Here is a 19,271-nt window from a genome sequence, read left to right as displayed (position 1 = left end):
GCATGAGAGGCTGAGGGTGAGCCGCGACAGTGAAAGGGAAAGTCCACTGAACAGATTTCTCTTTATTCCGGCTGTCTTCCGGACTCTTCAATATAATAACGTAATTTATGAACATGGACACATACTTCCCATTCTTGCCTTTCTGAGAAGTAAACAGGCTGTAGGCATCTTGGAACAGACATTTGTGGGACAGAGGACAGATCCCACAGAGATGTCGAGGGACAGGCCAGACTGTTGTGTCAAATGTACACACATGAACAGATATTCTCCAAACTTTCCTCTTAATCACCATCAAACAATTATAGCGAAGACGATGTGTGACTGCAAACTACAGAAGAGTACAGTAGGTCAAAGATGTTCATCACTGACTCGCGATTGGTCGAGGATGTGTATCGGGAAGGGACTTTGATCCCGCGGCTCCAAAGTACCACCATCACGACTAAGATGTCAGCCGCCCCTTGTATCTGTGATATTTGGCCTTCATGTTTGTAGATTGGTAGGAAGAGGAGACGTCTATCTTTATTTGCATTCTTTGTTTCAGATGTCCAGTCTGCCTGCCTGCCCAGTGAGGGGTTGGGGAAGCACTCCAACCTTCTCTGTACTCGATTGCTTTGACCTGAACTGTTCATGCGGCTCGGCTATTGCCATCAACCTGTATCTATTTTGATTTTGTCATAAACATAAAATTATGTCCTGGTGAGTAGAGTATTGACACAAACGTTTTTGTGATTTTTTCTAAAAATTCATCTCAGAAAAAAACTTGACTCATGCATGCACAGAGTAAAAAAGAATGTCCTAATTAAAAGACAGAGATCTACATTAGTCATACAAATATGTGTATTGTTTGACTAATTCCCTCTAGTTCTGCTCCCATGCTTGTTTTCAGGACACGGAGAGTGTTTGGCCCCGATCAAGGAGCTGGAAGAGAGTCACGGTTTGAACAGCCTGACTGAAAGCCATTGCTGTCATCCTGACGCACACAAGTCTCTGAAGTTGGGCTTATCGTGATTGAGACAGTTCTCTTGCTTGGCCATATACCCCGCAGAAACAGAACATCAGGAACCCACATGCCGGCAGAAATCTCCAGACAAATATGCGAGTATCTTTATTTTGCTGTCTGGATCCGTCTTCCCTTGGCTCAATCCTACTTAGCGTCTCCCCCGTGCTGCTTTGTTTGTTCAAGTTAACTCTTTTGCTACCTATACGGTACAGTAAAAACTCCTCAGCACTGCCTTGTTTTTCGGCAGCAGAAGCCCGACAGCTAAACAATTTAATCTAAAAGTTTAATAGTTGTGTCTAGAAACTCTTCAAGGTCCCGTCCGTATCTCATGGCACGAAGGGAGGTTCCCTCGCGTGTCATGTGACTGTGCCCGCGACCTCCTCGACAGGTCTACGTGTCCTGCTCAGAGCGCACGTCGACCCCATGGATCCAATTTAACAAAAAAAAAAAGATACACATGGATGACACATTACAGGCCAAATAAAAACTGGAAGTGGCTAATAGTGGATTTAAAAGTGTGTTGGGTGTGTGAGAGGTTTGATGGAGCCGTTATATCAAAGACGTTTATTGTGGGTCTCATATTAATGCTGTCTAATGTGTTTCTCTTCCCATAACACAAAACACAAAGAGGGCTTGGCTCAACTTTCGGGGAAAAACGAGTTGGTGCTCTTTGGAAGGGAAAAGAAAAGCATTCTGACTCGACACCAGGAGGTTATTATCTCAGCTGGACGACGCTCTCATCACATCGCCTGGACCTCAGAAGACGAGGACGGGAACGGCAGCGGCGCAATTTATCGCACTTAAATACAACTTGCCCTTTTTTAATAAATGCCGCATTTGTGAGGTTTTACAAAGTCCAGGCCTCCTGAGAGCTGACGATCGCACCCTGTGGTCCTTCCTCCGACCTGGGGTGTATTGTGTCCACCGCTCTCTTTAGTTATGAGCGCACAGGCTCTACAAAAAAAAAACAGCTGACTTTTACCTCGGCTCACCCTTCAGGGAGCGCGATCGGTTGTGCCGTTCTCTTTTATCTTTATTGCAATTCTCTTTTCCAAAAGAGGGAGAAAGACCTTGGCTCCATCTCCAAAGCCGTTCTCACAATCACACATACTTTTGATGTCCACTTTCAATTGTGCAGCGCTGCCAACATATTTCCTCCTCTCTCCGTCTTTCTCTCTCTCTCTCTCAGACACACGGACACTAAGTGCTGCAGCTGAACCAACTCGACACCATGGTAACACCAGGCACTCGTTTTTATCCAGCTGATGAATTGCCAGTTAAATAAATTAATCCACGTTGGCTTCCAGCATTTTGATTCCCCTCTCTCTCAGGACGCCAAAGCAACGCACCGTTCGACGCCAGATTAAAAAAAGAAAAATCTAGTTCTCTCGCTTCAGTTCCTTCCACCCAACACTGGCAGAGATTGCAAGGAGGAACGACTACTAAGCGATATGGTTTTGTTTTTCGCCCACTGTGCAGAAACGTGGCATATTTATGAGGACGCCTTGGTGGGAAAAGGGGAGAAAGGGTTCCAGCCAACGTTACACAAGAGCAAAAAACAAAAAACTGTCCTAATGCGGAAACTAAAGCTTGGAGAAATTGGACAAAATTACACTATAAATCTATTGCTTCTACAGTCACCTCCTACATTCTTCCTTCAAAGCTCAAATCAGTCCGGTTCACAACAAACTATACACTCGACGTTCACACAATTCCATTGTGTTGCCAATCGTACAGCCTCCAAAAATAAGTGCAGCCTACCTGTAAACATAGTCTGTGCATGTGCGGTCGATGCCATGACGGGCGGCCTGCGACTCTTGGATGTGGAACCACAACAAACAAGTGAACTCGCATCTCGAGTGGTTTACTCGCTGCCGTGGTCCTTGAAAAAGCTTGAAAAAATTTTGCATTACGCAATTGATGTTGAGCAACCGCTTTAACCATAGAGCACTTGTTGCGTCAATGGAAAATTTCCTCGCAAAGTGTGATTCTATGCCCCGAACAAGCTTTTGTAGACTGGCACAGGGATTTACACCGTCAAGATATCAGTCATATGTCAATAATACTCATCGGGTTCCTGGGGCAGACTGAACATCAACCTTTTCTATGAGTAAAGTGTCAACGCATAAGAAAGAACGAGTCGTCAAACGCCGACATAAAGAAATATATTAAGATCTGTGAGTGTGTGTGTGTGTGTGTGTGTGTGAGGAGAGACTTATTAACATCCATCCATGTTGACCGACATGCTCCGGTGATCTTCACTCGTGAGCCAATGTCATATTATAACTTGAGTAATCCAGGCAGCAGGAACAACACTTCAGTACAAACCCCTCGAAACTGTCCCTGATTCGTGATCAATGTCTTCAATCAAAAACAACAATCTTCATTTATAACAATTTACACAGAGTGGTTGCCATAGCAGTGTGTGCTTTAAAGAGTGTGTTTTAAAGGCCCAGCTAATTTTTTTTTCCTCAAAATATATCCGAGCACGTTCTCCTACATGAGGAAAACGAAATTTAAAAACACAAACCGATGTCACCCACTCTTTCCTCTGAGAAGTAGAAAAAAACAAAACAAAACTGCCATTCATCAACGTAAGCACTTCCTGTTAGGAAACTCAAGTGCCACCCACCATTCAAACCAACCTCACTGTTCCCCGTCACACCGGAGCCCAGTCAACACCAGAACCAGAAGAGCGCTCGCAGGCACAGACGCCGCATGTTGCTGCCGCAAAGTTTCACCGTCTCGTTGTATGTGTTACTCAAAGTCGTGTAGTATACACACCGCAGTGTATCTGAACATGATAATTTATACGTCATACTTTCATTTCTAAAACTTATATTTAAATCCTGAGTTTAAGAACATTACTGATTTGAACTTACCTATAAAAAAACCACGGACAGTATTATTAAATAAGACTGAATCAAAAGTAAATCCTGGTTTCAATGGTCTGTTTTGAATTTTGATCGTGGAATTGTAATAGATTTGATAATAATATGCAAAAGAAATGCTCACATTAGGATTTCCTATTGTTACTAATTGTGTAAGGCAGCTCTTTGATTCACTGACTTTTGAGTTATCATTTAATCACAAGCAAAACATTTCAATGATTTAAATTCTTTCTTCTTGTAAATTAAAAGTAGATCAAGTGCAATCAACAACAACTTGGCCAAATAAAGTTACAGCTGCATCATCTGTTTAGGGGGGGAATCAATATAGAGATCAATTCTGCATATTTAGTGACTCAGTTATGTTGCTTGCACTTGTTTGTTTGTCCACAAATCAGGTCACAAGTTGGAGCCCGAAGTGTGAAATCATTCTGATTAGTTTGCAGTGTTGATGGTCCCGAGCTTCGAAGATTTGTTTTTCGAGTGTCAACAATTTGTTACGAATAATAGTTTGCGAAAAGGAACAAGAGGATCAACAAAATCCATAAACTACCCTCTTGAAGCTGCAACATGAGGAGAGCTGCATCAGCAGGGAAAAACACATTTTCGCGAATTATCGCGTAATGTTGTTTTGTCTAGTAAAAAAATAAAGGCTGCCTAAAATAAGCAACTGACTCCACTGTCTGCCCTCTCCGCCGTCTGCCAGCTACACTCCCATGCTCCCGTCTCCTCTTCCCTCTGTCTCCCTCACTGTCCAGCTGCTCTGTGACAGAGGCGATGCATTATCACACCCACTCAGAGGCAGCATTTATAAATAACATCTGAGAGTGGGGCTGCCGGGTGTAAAATTAAGGCCATAACTTACTTCCAGTGTTGTGTCCAGCGCACGTGGTGGCATACGTTTCCCCCCGCCCCCCGCCCCCCACAAGCTGCGGCACACTCTCACGGATATTTCAGGGAGAGAAACAAAGGCTGTTCTAACAAACCATCTGCAGATACAACACACACACACACACACACACACACACACACACACACACAGCAGCAAGAATGTGAGAGGGACAATGTTTGCGAATAGTTTAAACATCAGGACTCTTTATGAACAGACAGAGGGGGATAGAACATGGGTTTTTGTAAACAACCAAACCTTGAAATGCACTGGAGACGCAGCCAGGACAGACATCCTCATTTCATCACTGTCACAGATCAGGCCGACTGCTCTGCTGCTGTGCAAACACCGCAGGTCGGACACATCTTGTCAACTCATCGGAGAGTTTCCAGACTGAAACATGTGATTCAGTTCCACAAGGGAACTTGTTCACAACAGAATCAAATCATCAAATCAGCAGCTCCAACCAGTTCAGGGAACTCTACCTGCGCTTCAGCCCGTCAGTGTGTCCACCGACCCGTTCCCCACCCTCGTCTGTGGACGTGGAAAACATGCCGGCGCAGAGAGGAGAACGGACAAAAGCATACGTGACAATCGGTTCACGTTGACTTCATGAAATTAAGGAATGATACAAGGAGAAGACACGGGAGACTTGTTGTCACAGAGGAGCGCATGACAAGAGAATGTGCCAGGAGGCCGAAAGGGAGGTACAGGCCGCTACAAGAGGGTCTTTGTGCTGTCCAACCTGCCCCAAGATCCCGTTGCTATGCTCCAGCCCACATCCCATCACGCTGTCAACATGAGGAGGATCGCTCATTAGTTCAGTAGTGTGTGTGTGTGTGTGTGCGCGTTTGTGTTTGTGTGTGTGCAGGTGGCGAAAAACAGTTTGTCTACGGCTTCACATATTAATGTGGAAAAACTTTTAATTACACAGAATATGGCTCAGAAGAATAAATAAAAAAATAAAAAATAAATAAAGGAATCATATTTGATGATTAAATCACATTGAGATCTGAACTCTGCCCCGCGGGCCTTTGCTGTCAGGGTCCTGTGTCTTTACAGACAACACCCAGCTGTCACCATTATGTCCTCACATTAGGAAGATGAGCTAACTCTTCAGCTACCACCACCACTCATCGTCAGACACACTGGGCCTCGTGCGAGAAACCTTTTTTTCAATCTGATCTTATCCGATTAAGCACACGTCTCCGATGTCAGAAAAGTGTGTAAATGACCCGCGTGCACATGATGAATCTCCACGTGCGCCTATTTGGGCTAAGGTGCGCGAGGATAACAAACGAGGACAATCAACGCTCCGATAAGACCACATAAGGCCTGGCTCCCTGCCTCACACGTCAGGAAGTGTTCTTTCATGAAAACGAGTGAAGAGAAGAAGAACTTTAAGAAATTGGAGATCGAATTCCTGCTTGCTGAGATAAAGAAAAGAACATCTTGCAACCAGCTGTGTCAGGGCACATTCACCTGGCCATCTCTACACCAATTATGGGCTCTATACCTCTGCAAGAGTGAGCGCTCATTGTATGCCAGCTCCCGTCTCAGCTGTCGCTTGACCAGAGGTGTCATGAGCCGGGGAGTTTCAAGCATAACCACGATCACCCGGACAAGATAGCGAATTTTATGTAGATGATGGCAGCAATTGATAAACTGCCATATATCGCAGCACAAAGGAGTCGTGGGCTCCGCCGACCATCACACAAGCTCTTTTAAGGTACATGAAAAAAAAAGTTTGAATCATACCATAACAGAATAATGTCAACATAATCATGTGTAAGCAATTTATTTGATTTGATTTGACTAATGGCAAACTAATTAAAAAAGCTTTTATGCTAACTGAGTTAAGGGACAATTGATTTTATCCGCTCTTAAAAGGAAATAAATGACAAACATGTGACATTCAAGACCATGAATGGTTCTTTAAAAGGCAATTCTCATGAAGTGTGCATGCAGGATATACATGCTTTTCGAATATGTACAGTAAGGATCAGTAATATATATATATATATTTTTTTTTTATTATCACAAACTCACACATAATGTAAATTCTGATGTAAGAGTCTGATTTTAAATATTTGAATAGAAACGTTATTTAAAATTCATGGTGCAGGGCCGGAGGGTCAAGGGTGTAAATGGACAGCGGTTGATGCAACACAAAACAGTACAGCATAAAGGCCACTGTTGACCTGGAATGAGTTACTCACTTTACATTTACATGCAAAAATCTTTCTGCAGTAGCATATTACTGTAGGTACCTAAATGAAAAGAGCAGGCTTTCCCGGCCATCAGGCCTATATCGACAAAATAACGGCAAATATGCAATCAATAATCATTTGGGTTTGGGTGCATCTGTGGTGCCCCGTGTGGTGCTCTTCCAAAATGCAAGTCAACATCTGTGGGCGATGCGAGCACTTTGAAATTTGAAGTGCAAGGCCACAGCACCACATATTAACATCATAAGCAGCTGTTAATGATTTCTTGGTGCTTTGAAAATGTGTGAATTTTGGCCCCTTCCATACTGGAGAGCTGAAATTCAGCCCTTGTGTTCTGCTCTTACACACGCACACACACACACACACACACAAAAGACACAGAGACACACTTCAGACCAAATGTAATTGTGCAAAGACGTAAGGGTAGCTGACAACACATGACCCCAGGTAGCCAGTCACCCACAGCGCTGCAGCGGAGGCCTGAGGAGCCTGTTTGTTTTCTGGCTGTGATGATGAGCCACTACGAACAGAAGAAGAAGACAAGATCTCGGACTGCCATTATATAGCCGCTTTCATACAGGTGATCAATGGCCTGTGGGGGGGTCATTGTGTGGACATTGTCAACAACATCCAATGAACATTCGGAAGTCTCACCAACAACAGAGTATTTTCTTCACCTTCAAATCACAATGGCAAAGATTCTGTACACGGTAAAGTTATAGGGGCAGTTTGGATTTTGCTTTCTGCACATTTGATTGTGTTAAACGATTATTTCCATTATGGATGAATCTGTCGGTTATTTTCCCGATTAAACGATTACCTGTTTGGTGCATAAAATGTCATAAAATGGAGAAAAATTTTCCCAAACCCCAAGATGATGTTTTGTTTTGTCCAGACACCAACGATATTCAGTTAACTGTCACATAGGAGCAATTGAGAAATAAAAAATAAAAACCTTAATCACTGTGGACCCACTGCAGTGCCCCTGCTTTGCTCCTATTATACCTCCCCCTTGCTTCCCTGAAACCCCTCGACCAATCTGTTTTTTTTCTTGTTTTTGGCTGGAGCTGAACGCGAGCAGATCCGCTTGCGGGTTCAGTGATGGAACAGCAATCAGAATGAAGTGGGATCAATCAGGGAGAGATTAATTTACTGCAGGTGACAGCGCACTGCCCCACGTCTCCGCCACCCCAGCTGGAAAAATGCCGATTTGTGTCAACGGTGGTGGGTCGCTGCCCGGGGACTGACAAGACACAAGTCCAGCCTTTAAGCACGCACGGCCGTCCCTCCGTTGCAACTTAATGCAGAGGTACATTTGAGTGTCATTGAGGTAACAGAGAGGCCTTATTTCACGGGCGATGACAGGTCGCAGCGGTGGCCTTTTGCAACCTTTTGGGAGCAACAGACTATTTAAAGGAGTTGGCCTGGTAGAGAGAGAGGTTGAAATGTCTTTTCATTCTATTATTGTGATCTACAGTTTAAAGCTCGCCAAGTGACCGCTCAAAAAAACCCCACATACCTGGAAATAGATCGAGAAATGCGTCTCACATTTTTTGAAGTACTTTTAAATAAAACACTATAAATAGTGAAAGTCAATATTATTTCCGAGCGGGTTGCTGCACTCACTCAAATCTCTGATATCTTGGTATGAAAACATACAAAATCACAGCGCGGCAAGACGAACATGCTGTGCAGAGTCAGTCGGCGCTTCACATGCAGGGAATTAATGCAGATCACTATTGCTGTACTCTCTGCACTCGCCGAGTCCCCGGCAGTGTGACCTCATTGTGCTCAGCTGGCCTGCTAGACTCTGAACCACCCCGCCCCTAAACCCTCTTGACCAGCCAATGATCTGCTTTGTTCCCCCGGCTCACGCTCTCCCAACCATCTGGACGGACGCCTGAGAGAAAGTCGGGCTATCTGAGGCGAGAACGTTTGCAGCCTATATGTGAAAAAACGGAAGCTGAGGAGCCCTGAAACACCTTCAAATGCCAGAATTGAATCTCTCGTTTGTTTCAAGCACAAGCACAACCCTCTGTGCATCTTCTGCACAGAGGGTTGAAATATTTGAAATATTAGTATCGCATTGGAAGGAATGCACAGACTTTCTGACAAATAAAAACTACAAAGTTTGTGTGTAAAGAAGAGGTACTGGAACAAACAGGCTTCTGGGCAGAAGAGAAGCTGAACAGTAGCCAATCACTGTGTAATATTTTTGTTTATCATAAAACAACAGATGCGGATACTGTATCATCCAAACAGGGGCCACAGGCGAGCAGCTGGGTCCCCCACTGCACACACAGTATTATAATATTTACACTTTTTTGGGGGGTCAAATTATGTCATTGTCCGTTCTTCTAGTTGCTCCTCCATTAAAAATGCAAATATAGTGTCCACCACATCAAGAGCTTTAAATCAGTCTCTGCTGGTAAAATGCACTACGTCATGAAGATGTTGTCATTAAGGGAAAAAAATATATATATATGTACATATACTACTAATGATTTGCGTTAATAAGTAGCTGCAATAGTCAAGTTCACACAGTTTGTCCCCACTTCCCCCTCGGCACTTGGAATAAAAAACACACCAGTTCAACTTTCTTATTTCTTTTGGAGCTGCAGACATTCAAATACACATATATATGGGGAAATTCTGCAACTAATTCATTTGTAATATTATAAATTTATATATATAGATTGGGGACAACGCATTTACTTTTGAGTTTTCCTTAGTTCTGTCGGCCTCGTCTGTAACAACAGACTGAGCTTCTCTCTGTTCTCTTCTGGACGTAGAATTTGGCCTATGACACATTTCTGCATTCATGCATGCAAGAGGACCCCATACGACAGTGCACGTCTGTGCGTCTATTTGATGTGTGTGTGTGTGTGTGTCTACCCACACATAGGGATGTGCATTCGTGCGTGTTGGTGTCAACTACAGAGAACCAGTGGGTGACATTATATAATGTGGGGGCCCAGAGGGAGCGTTAAATGTGGACACGGCCCGCAGCCCGAGTCCGCGGCAGCAGGAATGCCGGCTCGTTGGAGTGGAGCCACTTCTTGGGCACAACCCCGCAGCCAGAAAAACGACTGAGCACACACACACACACACACACACACACACACACACACACACACACACACACACACACACACACACACACACACACACACACACACACACACACACACACACACACACACACACACACACACACACACACACACACACACACACACACACACACACACACACACACACACAGCGAGGAGGACCAGGGAGCCAGTTGTCACTGTCCAGCAGTCGGCTATAATGAGACCAAAACTGGAAACGGGGAGTGACGCTTTTATCCACAGCAGCAGCAAGTGACGCATCTCCCGTACACGAATCCATAATTTTTTGACCATGATAGTTCAACCATATCCATAGTGTGTCTGTCTCATCACCACAGCACACTTTTGATAAATCATTTGCTCCAGAAAACCGTGAAAATTATCATCTCCATATCTAAGTGTCAATGGTGAGGTCATCAAACCAACAGTCCCAAAACCCAAAGATATCCAGCAGCAAAATCTCTTCTTTTCTTCTTTTTAACTTAAAAAGAGGAGGGAGAAAGGAATCACTCACACTTACAATACGCAAATCAACATCTTGGCTGCGCATTAAAAAGGACAATATTCATCCTAACTAAAGCCAGCCCGCGAATTTTTGTTTCAGTCACTGTGGTCTGACAAGGTTCAAGAGGCATTTGGTGAAATGGCCTGCCTGATGAATGATTAACAATGTTCTCCGTTTACAGAAATGACATCATGCAACCATCTGACACTCTGAACTGATACACTTACACCACTTCCAATTCTTTTGAATTTTTGTTGAGCCAAAGAAGTGATTTCAATCTAAAAACTGGTTTCTGACACCGTCACTGCGTCAAAGATTGATCCGGCTGTCGGGCTCCGTCGCGTCTGAATCATCGCTTTGATGTGTGTGGGTTTTTTTTAAAAACCCGTGTTTGACAAACATTTGTTTTTTATTGAGTGTTTTGCAATAAATAACCGAACAGAGAAGCTCTTCCGTCGCGAAACAGCAAACTCTGGTGGGATGACAACGTGCAAAAAAGCAGAAGGCTTTAGTCTTAAAAAACCCCCTGCAAAATAATCACCCGACGAGAGGCTTAACCCACATACAGCATGAATTGGAAAACCAAGAACATGCGACGGATCCAGACAAATAAGTTCACCGGTCCATGTGTCGGCTGAGGGCAACTGGGGTGACTGTCGTAACGTCCCGTCCCTTTTCTCCTCTTAACCAAACACATGCGGCGGGAAGTCTAATCTGTCGAGACCTTCGGCAACACGGTGGTTTTTAAAACCTCAACTGCTGTGATGTCCCTTCCACATGCATCCAGCATGACAGGATGTTTTCTGCACGCCCTCAGTCTCAAGAACATGTGAAAAGAAAAGAGAACAGAGTCTTGACATTTCATTATATATCAGTATATTATCATTTTTAATACATATCATCGAGCCACTCTCAGTTGAATGAGAGAGTATCTTTGGGGACCACTTGTTATTTGTTTATTAATTAACAGGAAGAGACAACAGACATCCTTAGCAATAACATTAATGCCAGGTAGGCCTGTCACGATAATTATGTTATGTTATACGATTCATGAACTCAATCTCAATCATTTTTGTTGACCTCAATAACAGCCATAGTTTCTTCATTTTCTTCAGTATCAAATAATGGTCTTAAAATGACGATAATATCGTTTATCGCGATAATTTCTGGGACAATATATATTGTGCAACAAAAAGTAGTTATCATGACAGGACTAATGCCAGGTCGCAGGCAGGCCCTTGCCACAGGCACCCCATGGCCCCCTGCCACAACATGGCCCCCTGCCACAACATGGCCTACTGCCACCGGTCGTTTTTACAGGCCCGGTGAAGAGAGTTCCCCAGAGAGGAGGCCGAGACAAATTAGTACCTGGCAGAGAAACAAAGTGAGACTCTTACATTCCAATTTAGAAAAATACACTTTTGTTCCTTTGTCATTAAATATCTTATAGTCTCCAGATTCATGATGACAAATTGTGCTGCGGCTTTGTGCAAATCATTTGTGGAAGACCAACTTGGAGAGATCAGGTCTAATAATTCAAACAAAAATAGGACTTTTAACACACTTGCCTGATATTTTTGAGAATTATTATCACATTGATTTTAGGTCACGCATAAACATTACATTCCTTTATGAGAGTTAACCTTTACCCACAACGGTCTTACCTTACCCTCTGCCACACCTTTGTCAGAGGTCATACGTGCCCAGAGAACCAACTGTAAAGACCATTGATCAACTCAACTGTGTCGAACTATGTAAAAGTACAAGGCTGAATATTAACTGATATAGTTAATGTTCCATTACTCCTGCAGATTTAGTCTGAACTGTGTTCAGGGGAAAAACCGAACACTGCAGAACTCTACAGTACTTTCTAATAAATGGGATTATAAATTGTTATTTTAACTTACAGTCTGAACAGTGGATGAGAAAAGAAATATAACAGGACTATGGACGTATTGCCTTTCAAGGTTGAAAACATCCTCGCTGATCCGCCGCCATCAGACCTCCCTGCACTTCCCTGTCAGTTCACCCCCTTTGCTCTAACGCCATCTCTGTTGTCTTCCCAAACAGCGCGTTAAACGACATCTGACAAGTGAACAAACATCACAGGGGTCCCTCGGTGTCTCCAACTATGACCAGCGGGCTGAGGGAACCCCCCCCCCCCCACCCCACACACACACACAGAGGCTGTAGGAGGGGATGTTGAGGGGTCTCCGGGGTCAGTCAATGAGGGGTTGTAATGAGGCCCCAGATGAGGGTGTTGTTTACATTTTTCAGTGGTAGGGGCATTTGGAGGCCCTAAAAAAACCCCGGGGCTTTGCAGAACGCAGAGCCAAGGATTATCAAAAAGCTACAGTCGGATCTGAAGACAGGAGGAGGACGTGAAATTCTGAGGTAAATCTCAGAAAATACTACTGGACCGGGCTTGACACAAACTTTCTTGGGTGGGCCTGCAGACATCCAGTATAAATGGTGACATGGGCTGTAGTATGTACTGTATGTACATTTAATTTTTATGAGAATATATAATTACAAACTGCACCCTGTCCGGTCACAGCACTGTGCTTCCTGAAGGATTTTCATAAGGAGAAATGGCTACAATCCGCCCCTAAAGCTTATAGGTCACAGAGCTTCAGAGGAGTCAGCTGGTGGAGACGGAGGCTAAAGAAAGAGCCAGGGGGCAGATTTCAGAGCAAGACTTTGCCTGCACTGTGGTGGGGCAAATGAAAAAACACTAAAGGGATAGTTCAGTGATTTTGAAGTGGGGTTGTATGATTTACTTATGCATAGTTAATATGTTACCTTATGGAGATGGTGATCAGCGATGTGGCGAAAAAGACGTTTTTCGGTGGTCCCCTCTGCAACAGTGGGACTGAGACTTCAAACTTCCATTTCCCCTCCAAACTCTGTTAAATGACACTGCTGATCACCATCTCCATAAGGTAACATATTAACTATGCATAAGTAACTCATACAACCCCACCTCAAAATCCCTGAACTATCCCTTTAAGATCCAGCATGTCCACTGTCGGAGGGATGAAAAGAGAGCAGCGGACAGGAAGGAAACAATATTAATGTGTGTTTCAACCGACATTTGTCTTATCAGGAGGACAGGAATCCTCTCCAACGCTGACAGGGTCGCTCAGTTCTATTTTCAAATATCTAGCAGGTCATTTCTTTGCTATTTAAAAAAAAAAAACTTTTTATCTTAGTGTCAGGGAGTTATAGACAGTCACTGCACTGCAGCTGTACGGTAAGAGGATCTTGCTGCAAAAACCCTGGCTGCTGTGGACTTGGCCGTCCTGCTGCGAGTAGCGTTGGGAGGAGACGACTACGCGCTGCGTCAGCTCTCTCTCACACACACACACAGACACACACACACACATACACACATAAGAAGAACACTCAGATTGAGGCAGTCGAATCAATGCTTTTCTTCTGCTGAAAAAAAGAAAGAAAAGAAGGATGTGTCGCTATATTACTTTACCAGCGCCAGTCATTTGGCATTTACATGTGATTACATTGATTGGTCTAACTCGAACTGAGTTATCCCGAGAAACTCTATTCAAAGTTACACCTAATTTTGTTTGTGCTAGAATGTCTTAACTCTAAAAGGGCCCATGTTCTGGTCTATTTCCTCTTTCAGTCATGCAGACTCAGTCTTTGTGTCCTCTAAGCTGGTTCTGAGAGGCACATCACGCTGTAAGACTCAAGGAGAGGGTGTGAGTGTGTGCATATATACACTTCATGTGTTTGTTGTTTCGTACGTGTCAAGGGAAAGGAGTTTGTTATGGAAAATGTGGGATATGTATTGTTTCAACATCTATAAAACTGGTCTAATGATATAAGTGACACCTTAACGTACGAACGTTGCTGGTTAAAAAATGGAAAGAGGTCATCGTTCCAAATTTCTGATCCTTTTCTCTTGAAACTGTAATTTGAATTTTGTTCAAATCTCCGCTTTCATTTTTAGCATTGTTCTGTTCTGTCTCCGTTTTGCTCTGTCGTCCATCAGTGCTCCTGTAAACAGCAGTGCAGGCAGCTTTTGGGAGCTACGCCCTTTGGTCTTCCCAGCTTGTCATGTGTCAGAGGTCACAGAGCTGCGGTTTCTCACACACAGTCTCTAACCCAGTCACTGGAGCTCTGAACCCAGCCCCCCAGCCCCTCCTGTCATGGCCCAGCTCAGTGCCTTCAGCAAAAGGTCAACTCCACCTTTACCCCGCAGAGAAATGAGCACCGGCACCCACCTTATGACAGACGGGGTGGATTATATCAACAGTGTCCAGAGCTGAGGACTGAGAACCTATAGGAACACTTTAACATGTAGGTCTGTAAACTGCCACGGTTGCTCATTTCATTCGGTTACAATAGGAAAAATAATTACCTCACAGGAAACATAGAACTATTTGACTACTTTTGTCATTTCTGTGGTTTAACCAAAAATTAAATCAGTCCAGAAGCAGGTCATACAAGTAAACTTTAATTTCCTCCATATTAGCTTTAAGCCTAAGAAAGCTTCTGAAACAAAGAACAAACTATGAGATATATTAGCAGGATCATTTAAAAAAAATATTCAAAAGAAAGCAAACAATGCATGAAGAATCGGCCTATGGCTAATTCTCAGGTCTAAATTCCCCTTTTAGCTTCCTCCATGTGCTTCACTCAACCAGTTACTTCCTTTTAGATCAAAACACCACCGGCCGTCAGTTGTAAACCCAGAACCTTCTTGCCGTGGTGATAACAACCAATCGTATTTTGCCAAACGAAATCCATCCATTACTTTATCTAAGACATCCCTCTGGGATTTTGATCTATAGTCTGGGTCTATTGTTTTCCAGGAGATCCGTTTGTTGAGCAACAGAATATATATCAAAAGGGGGATGTGCCCTTTTAAGACAAATTTGCATAAACATATGTATAAATACATTGACTTTTAACAAAGCCATTGCTTTTGTGTCCTTTTCATAGACACCGTCAAGATTAAATGATATTAGACGTAACGTATTGCACACAGGCTTTACCCTGCACAATAGCACACACACACCGTCTCCTCACACACTGAGAACTGATCAACCAATGATCCAAATATCATACTGTCCACGATAGAGGGGGTCATTCTTTGGAAACAGAAGAAACAGCCACGCACCCTTCTAGGAAAACATAGGCATCAACCTTATGATGCTGCATGCACGGTCGAGTGAGTGATTAGGGCAGTAGCACAGGGATAATCTGGATAAGCTGAGCATGGAGACTGGAGTAACGGAGTGCTGTGACCTCGTCCCTCACCCCCTCATTCTCCCGCTCTTCACTGTGCATTCATGAGAAAACTATGAATTGCTTCCGTGGCTCGAGTCCAGGTAATGCCTAGTGAAAATAATCTTGAAGTCGTCCGCTTCCTCTCAAAAGCTTTATTTTGTCAGACACAATCTAATCCCTTAATGCATTTCATGACCCAAGCCTTTGGGCCTTTTCTGGCATCCCTCCTGAGAACATGTACGGCCACCAATAACCAGTACTTGTTATTTGAAGCAAAAATCCTTCCTTCATTCTCAATTACGGTACTTAATCTCTCACTTTACAGAGGATCTACAAATGCATATAATAGAAGGACATTTGCAGTGTCCTAATTCCGGTTCCTTCAAACACAGCCAACAAGTCTTTCCATTCCAAAGGATGCAACGGATGGACCCTTTCTTGGGCCAACCTATCCCAGGACTCACGGGGTGCCGGTGATGAGGCTAGCGAGCAAGCTGGTGACACAAATAGAAACATTTTGGTTTGACCTTCGCAGACTGTTCAGTCTACTAAGGAGTAGACAAGAGTCCTCCAAAGACTGCGACCCCTGCATTTGGACACAGCTTTTGTAGCCAAGAGATAAGAAATTAATGAAATATTCTGAGGAATAAAGCTACCTTGCATTGCAAAAGAAGCTTTCAAAGATAGATGTTCTAAAGATCAAAGCAGCCAGTCTTTTCTGTAGAAAATAACAATAGCAACCATAGAGTGCTTTTTTAAATTCCTATTTCAATCTATCAATAATTCTCAATGATGCTGTACACATATTGCCTCATGTCTTGCTCTGAGCAAAACAAAGAGCCTGGGGAATCAGATCAGGTGAACATGTAAAATGTGTCTAATGAGGTTTGATGGTAATCCCACACACCACTCATTTCTAAACAATGTACACTATTTGCACAACATGACCACAAAGTGCTGTCCTACCCCCTCCCCTTAGCATATATTTAACCGTACATGTAATTCCCTCACACGGCCAAATGCCTCGAAGCGGTAGCAGGAGGTAGCGAAGAGAGCAACAGATGGGATCTAATTGTCAAAGATGCAGCGTGGGATCCCCGAAGTTTCATCTTCTGTACGGGGCGAAGATTAGTCCCATGTGAGCCATAAAAATTTCACAGGGCTGATGTTATGTCTGACACATCTTTATGAATAGTAACATGTACCGTAGACCTCATCGAGGATCTGTTTTGGGCCTATGTATTAACAGTCATATGCTTTATAATAGAGACTGAACAAGACACTGAAGAAGCACATGTCATGCACACATTTGCACTGAGACACGTGCTGTGCACACAAGTGATAAAATCGAGAAAATGGGAGGAAAACTGTTTTCTTTGTCTGGCATTAGCAAGACTCCTGAAACGACTCGTCATTAGTCCGGCCGATACATCCGTAATATTGTGATGTCATGTGACATCACGATATAACGGAAGTGCATAAGGCCTAGCAGCTAGTCTGACACGCCCCCAACAAAGTCAGGTTAATGTGAGAGCGGAGGCAAAAACTCTTGACCAATCACAATAATATGGGCCAGCTGGACAATCAGCGCAGACTGGGCTTCATCGGGAGGCGGGGCCTCAAAGAGACAGCAGCTGAAACCAAGCCTTTCCGACAGAGGCTTAATGGAGCAGCCGCAGGAATGGACGGTATCAGGAAACATGCATTTTCTGAGTTTTAAGAGCATGTAAACCTTTCCAAGTAACAACCAAAAATTAAAATCATGAAGCTCAATACGAGAATAATATGTCTCCTTTAAAAAAAAATGTTGCTACTACTTTATTCAATTTTTTTAAATGAAGCACAGTTTTGTTGTGGGTGTGGTGGGCTGGCCGAGGATGCCGTGCAGAGCTCATCTGAGAGCCTTGTTAGGCAGTCGCTGCCGTGGGCACAGATGAGCTCACCGGATCAATATGGGATAACGGCTCCACAAATCCAAACAGTGACTTTGCATTATATTCCGCCAGTGCGCAAGGGCAAGGGGAGAGCATTTCCGTCCCTGTGGTGTTGTTTTATTAAAGATACTGAAATGTGCAAGTGCAAAAATTAAGAAGTCACACACACTTCTAATATAACAACACAAGAGAGAAACGAGGCACTTGTTTTTTCCAACGACAATGTGTGTGTTTCATCCTTTTAGCCCTATTCCTTGTCTAATCCAGCGAAGTTTAATCCAGCGTATGACCAAACATAAATGACGCATAAGCATCAATAATTGAGTTGTTTTTTTTCCCCCTTGTATGTAATCATTATCAAATTTTCATCAAATGCTCCTTACATTAATCTTACACAGATGTAAGCTCTTTCCCCAGACACAAAGGAGCATCCATGACCTAAATCAAGTGGAACAAAACACATTCTTATATGTCACTCACGTGCACACACACTCGCACACACACACACACACACACACACACACACACATTCATGAATAATGGCAGCACAAACAATCGAGTTAAACTCTTTATGTTGTGCCTCCCATGTGGACCTACTTGTGCGTTGCCATTGAAGGTCCATTTAGTGACATTATTTCATTTAGAGACAACTTGTTTCTGAGTCTCTATCTTTACCTTCCATCTACAAACAGAGGTAGTTTTTTTTTTCTTCTTCTTTATCTGTGAGCTATCCATTTCCAGCCTGTTTGTACAACTGTTTGCTGTAAGCCTGTAATAGGCTTGAGGTACAGCAGTAGCAGCTACCTCTCATCCTGCTCAATTAACATATAAGTGTCTCGTTGCAGAGTCTACGGCAAAACCTGGTTTTAGCTGCAACGCCGTTGTGCAAAAATAACTTGTGTTTCTAAAGAAGCCCAGCCCTCAACTGACATCATCAACATTCCATATATTGACCTAAAACTCACTTGTCCTCCTTTGAGAATAACAATAAACAGAACCTGTCAATCATGCTTACCTTGTGTGTCTGTATCCTTTTATAATCCTGGCCTAAAAAAAAAAAAAAACAGAACTGCCATGGTGAGGCTTGCATCGACCATGTCTATCTTCTTCAACCAATCTTCCAAAATTCTGGTCCAAAAAAGAACTTGGGGGCAAAATGCAATTGCATATGAGGAAATTAGATCCTGGCCCAATAAATTGGCCCGGCTGACGTATTCATTCATATTATTTGTGATTCTAGCTTACGGCTGATATCGGTGTATATGCAAGTCAACACTTTATAGTAAAACCGCAGTCCCCGAAATCGCCACAGATGTCGGGGACATCTGTGGCACGATTGTCATTTGACGTGCAAGTTTATTTTTCTAAATGTATGATACGTTGTATCAGAGCTTAAATCATGGTGAGACGAAGTTCCCCTTTATGAGACAAAATAGATTCTTATCAGACTTTTCAAAA

The 19,271-nt window shown here is 43.3% G+C and overlaps 1 protein-coding gene and 1 long non-coding RNA gene across 7 annotated transcripts in view; one reads left to right on the top strand and one right to left on the bottom strand.

The window, feature by feature from the left end:
* Window positions 1–19,271, bottom strand: part of stat5a (signal transducer and activator of transcription 5a) — a 44,728-nt gene that overhangs the window by 18,910 nt on the left and 6,547 nt on the right. Inside the window, exon 1 of one of the 6 annotated variants that reach the window (XM_047328115.1) lies at window positions 2,762–3,069. The exons of 2 other annotated variants lie outside the window; for them this stretch is intronic. In XM_047328115.1, the coding sequence (XP_047184071.1) occupies window positions 2,762–2,910 (149 nt within the window). In that variant the 5' untranslated portion in view covers window positions 2,911–3,069. Of the gene's footprint in view, window positions 1–125; window positions 293–2,761; window positions 3,070–19,271 lie in introns of those variants that run through there. 3 more of the 6 variants (XM_047328116.1, XM_047328119.1, XM_047328120.1) reach the window with 3 other exon arrangements.
* Window positions 335–1,028, top strand: LOC118289303. The gene is made up of 3 exons (XR_004786045.2): window positions 335–460; window positions 542–696; window positions 887–1,028. It is a non-coding gene; the product is annotated as an uncharacterized LOC118289303 (long non-coding RNA).

The sequence above is a fragment of the Scophthalmus maximus genome, chromosome 17 (genome assembly GCF_022379125.1).
Source record: "Scophthalmus maximus strain ysfricsl-2021 chromosome 17, ASM2237912v1, whole genome shotgun sequence".
In the NCBI taxonomy this organism is placed as follows: Eukaryota; Metazoa; Chordata; class Actinopteri; order Pleuronectiformes; family Scophthalmidae; genus Scophthalmus; species Scophthalmus maximus.
This window is presented reverse-complemented; position numbering and strand designations above follow the sequence as displayed.